Source organism: Arachis hypogaea, chromosome 13 (assembly GCF_003086295.3).
Source record: "Arachis hypogaea cultivar Tifrunner chromosome 13, arahy.Tifrunner.gnm2.J5K5, whole genome shotgun sequence".
NCBI lineage: Eukaryota > Viridiplantae > Streptophyta > Magnoliopsida > Fabales > Fabaceae > Arachis > Arachis hypogaea.
In genome coordinates, this window is record NC_092048.1 from 43565620 (window position 1) to 43568274 (window position 2655).

A 2655-nucleotide genomic window follows, 5' to 3' on the forward strand; every position below is an offset into this window, starting at 1 on the left:
TAAAGACCTAACCTTAAAGAGGCTGCAACAAGTTAAGGTGAAGTGTGGCAGCTGAAGACGTTATGGCGATTAACTAAGTGAAGCAACAACCTCCATTTCAACATTGGCAAAGCTTTGGGAGAGAATCTAGGTAAGGGAGACAGCCAAAAGCGAAGGGAGAGGTGGCAGTGAGCGGAGGTGTGTGGCATTCTCCAGTGACGATGCGGCGGTGGGTGGGACGGCCTGTCTGTCGTAATTTGGCAGAGGGTGGCGAGTTGTGGAAGGATGGCCGCCAATTAGGAAGATATGTACCACCTAAACGGCATTACGCATGTTGCCGGATTTATGGACGAAGTGGTTAGTTATCGGAGTCCATATTTAGTTGAGTTGGGTCGATGTCATAACTCTGTTAGTTACACTCATGTGTTGATGAGTATAGTATAGTTTGAATATGCATGTTAGAACATTTTTAATCCGGATGTTGTTGGTTGCATTGTTTAGTGGTGTCGTAGGTTTTTGGTCGGTGCACGAGATGTTAGACATCAGGTTTGTTAATGATGCATCAAATTCGTTTACGATAAATTTATGCTTGTGATGTTAGACTTGCGATAAATTTATGCTTGTGATATTCAGTTTTTGATATTTTTATGATCTGCATATAACCACTCACTTTTAGATGTTATGAGCTTGTTTGGTATAGTTTGTATTGGGAGTTTGTGTTTTTCGTATATATTTTGGTTTAATTATTGCCTTAAATTTTATGTAATATCAGACAACTCGATGCGTTAGGAAGGTTCGTAGGCAACAAAAGATGGTAATGCGTGATCGTATACTACCCTACTTAGATCATGCCAATTTATTGTATATTACAAGGTTGAATGATTATTGGTTCAAGCTTGACGAGCTTCTGATCAATGCATTCGTGGAGCGATGGCATCCTAAGACCCATACGTTCCATATGCCGTTTGGGCAATGCACGATAACACTACAGAATGTAGCATACCAGTTTGGCCTCCCTATTGACGAACATGTAGTGGGCGGGTGTCTCAGTGATTTCGATCAGTTGATGGAGGGGGAAGCCTGCCTAGGTGTGGTTTTGAGAGTTATTTGGTGAACTTCCACCAGATGATTGTATTGATGACTTCATGGTTTCTTTTTCCTGGTTCTAGAACAAGTTCAAAGACTTGCCCGCCAATGCATCGGAGGCAACAGTACAGATCTATGCACGGGGTTACATTATGATGTTGTTGTCTACCACGCTTTTTGCTGACAAGTCTGGTGCTAAGGTTCATTTGAGGTGGCTTTCGTATATTGCGAAACTCGACTGGCTTAGCAAGTACAGCTGGGGTTCGGCCACTTTGTTCTAGTTGTACAGGTGTCTTTGCAGGATTGCTAACTAAAACGTTAGGACCCTAGCTAGGCCACTGACATTGCTACAGTCTTCGATTTTTTGGCATTTTCTGACGTTCAGGCCTAGAGGTTTTGATACCATCCGCTGGCCACTTGCATCGAGGTAAGTACTTTTCATGGATAATGTTTGTTATGCACCATATGATATTCATTTTTTCAAAGTTTAATGGTAACTGTTATGCATCTGCAAGGTGGGGGAGGTTCCTACCGTCGTCGGACGAGAAGGGTCTCTGGGTCATCGCAACCCAACACAGATTAGACAGGCTGAGTGAAAATGATGTAAGTCTCATATTCCACTTTTTGCTGTCGGTCACAATTGATTATGGTATTGGCCAATGGCCTAATCATTACATGGATATGTGTATGACTTGGTTAATTTTGAGTGCTTCCTGTGTTGTAGTTCATTTGGATGCCGTGCAACGATCTTGAGGTTATCCAAGTAGTCCATCCTGATATTCCAAGGCCTAATCACACGTTGTGGAAGTCGACAACTGCATTGATCTACTTTGCCGCAATTGAGTGGCATCAGGTTGATAAGGTTTTATCCCAACTTGGGGGAATTCAGCACATTTCAGATCCAGCCATCAACATTAACTTCTTGTTATCAAAGGATGATAGAGGACCGACTAGATGATTTCCGAAGGCATTCGCCACATGGCATCAGTATTGGGACCAGAGACACCAGAGCGTGCTTGTCTTTCAGTTGGCTCCAAACCTTCGGCCTTCGACTAAGTATCTTGACTGGTGGTACGGGGTAGGTCGTAGGTTCCTTTCACATGATCGTTTACTTGTGGAACCTCGCCAACTTGGGGTTCCCACAGGCTCCTGTTCAGGGTCATGTTGCTCCACCTGCAAGACAACAGGGACCAAACGTGCTAGACAATAGGTGTAGGGCTACTCGTGAGTGCGTTGGGTCTCGATACAGCCAACCCATAGGGGCCGAATTCGAGGAGGGTATGGGGTTGGACGAGGATCAGCAAAATAAGAATGATGATGATGGGGATGGGGATGAGGGTGGTGGTGGCGGTGCAAGCAGTGAAGGTCATCGAGGAGGTTGGGGTCACAGTGGAGGTGGGTCTGATTGGGATTGGAGAGGTGGTGAGGGAGGTTGGAGAGGGGGTGGCGGTGGCTTTGGTGTAAGGGGTAGGAGCGGGTGGGGTGGTTGGGGAGTGGGTGGCAGTGGCTCAAATGTAGGAGGGGGTGATGGAAGAGCTGGTGTGGGAGGGGGTGTTGGTGGCTCTGGATGGGGAGGGTCAGGTAATTCTG

General features: G+C 45.8%; 1 protein-coding gene across 1 annotated transcript; it reads left to right on the forward strand.

Moving 5' to 3' along the window:
• Window positions 1-790: 790 nt before the first annotated feature.
• Window positions 791-2023, forward strand: LOC140177582 (serine/threonine-protein phosphatase 7 long form homolog). The gene is made up of 5 exons (XM_072210712.1): window positions 791-1072; window positions 1149-1315; window positions 1451-1492; window positions 1581-1668; window positions 1790-2023. The coding sequence occupies exons 1-5, from the start codon at window positions 791-793 to the stop codon at window positions 2021-2023; spliced, it is 813 nt and encodes a 270-aa protein (XP_072066813.1).
• Window positions 2024-2655: the final 632 nt, after the last annotated feature.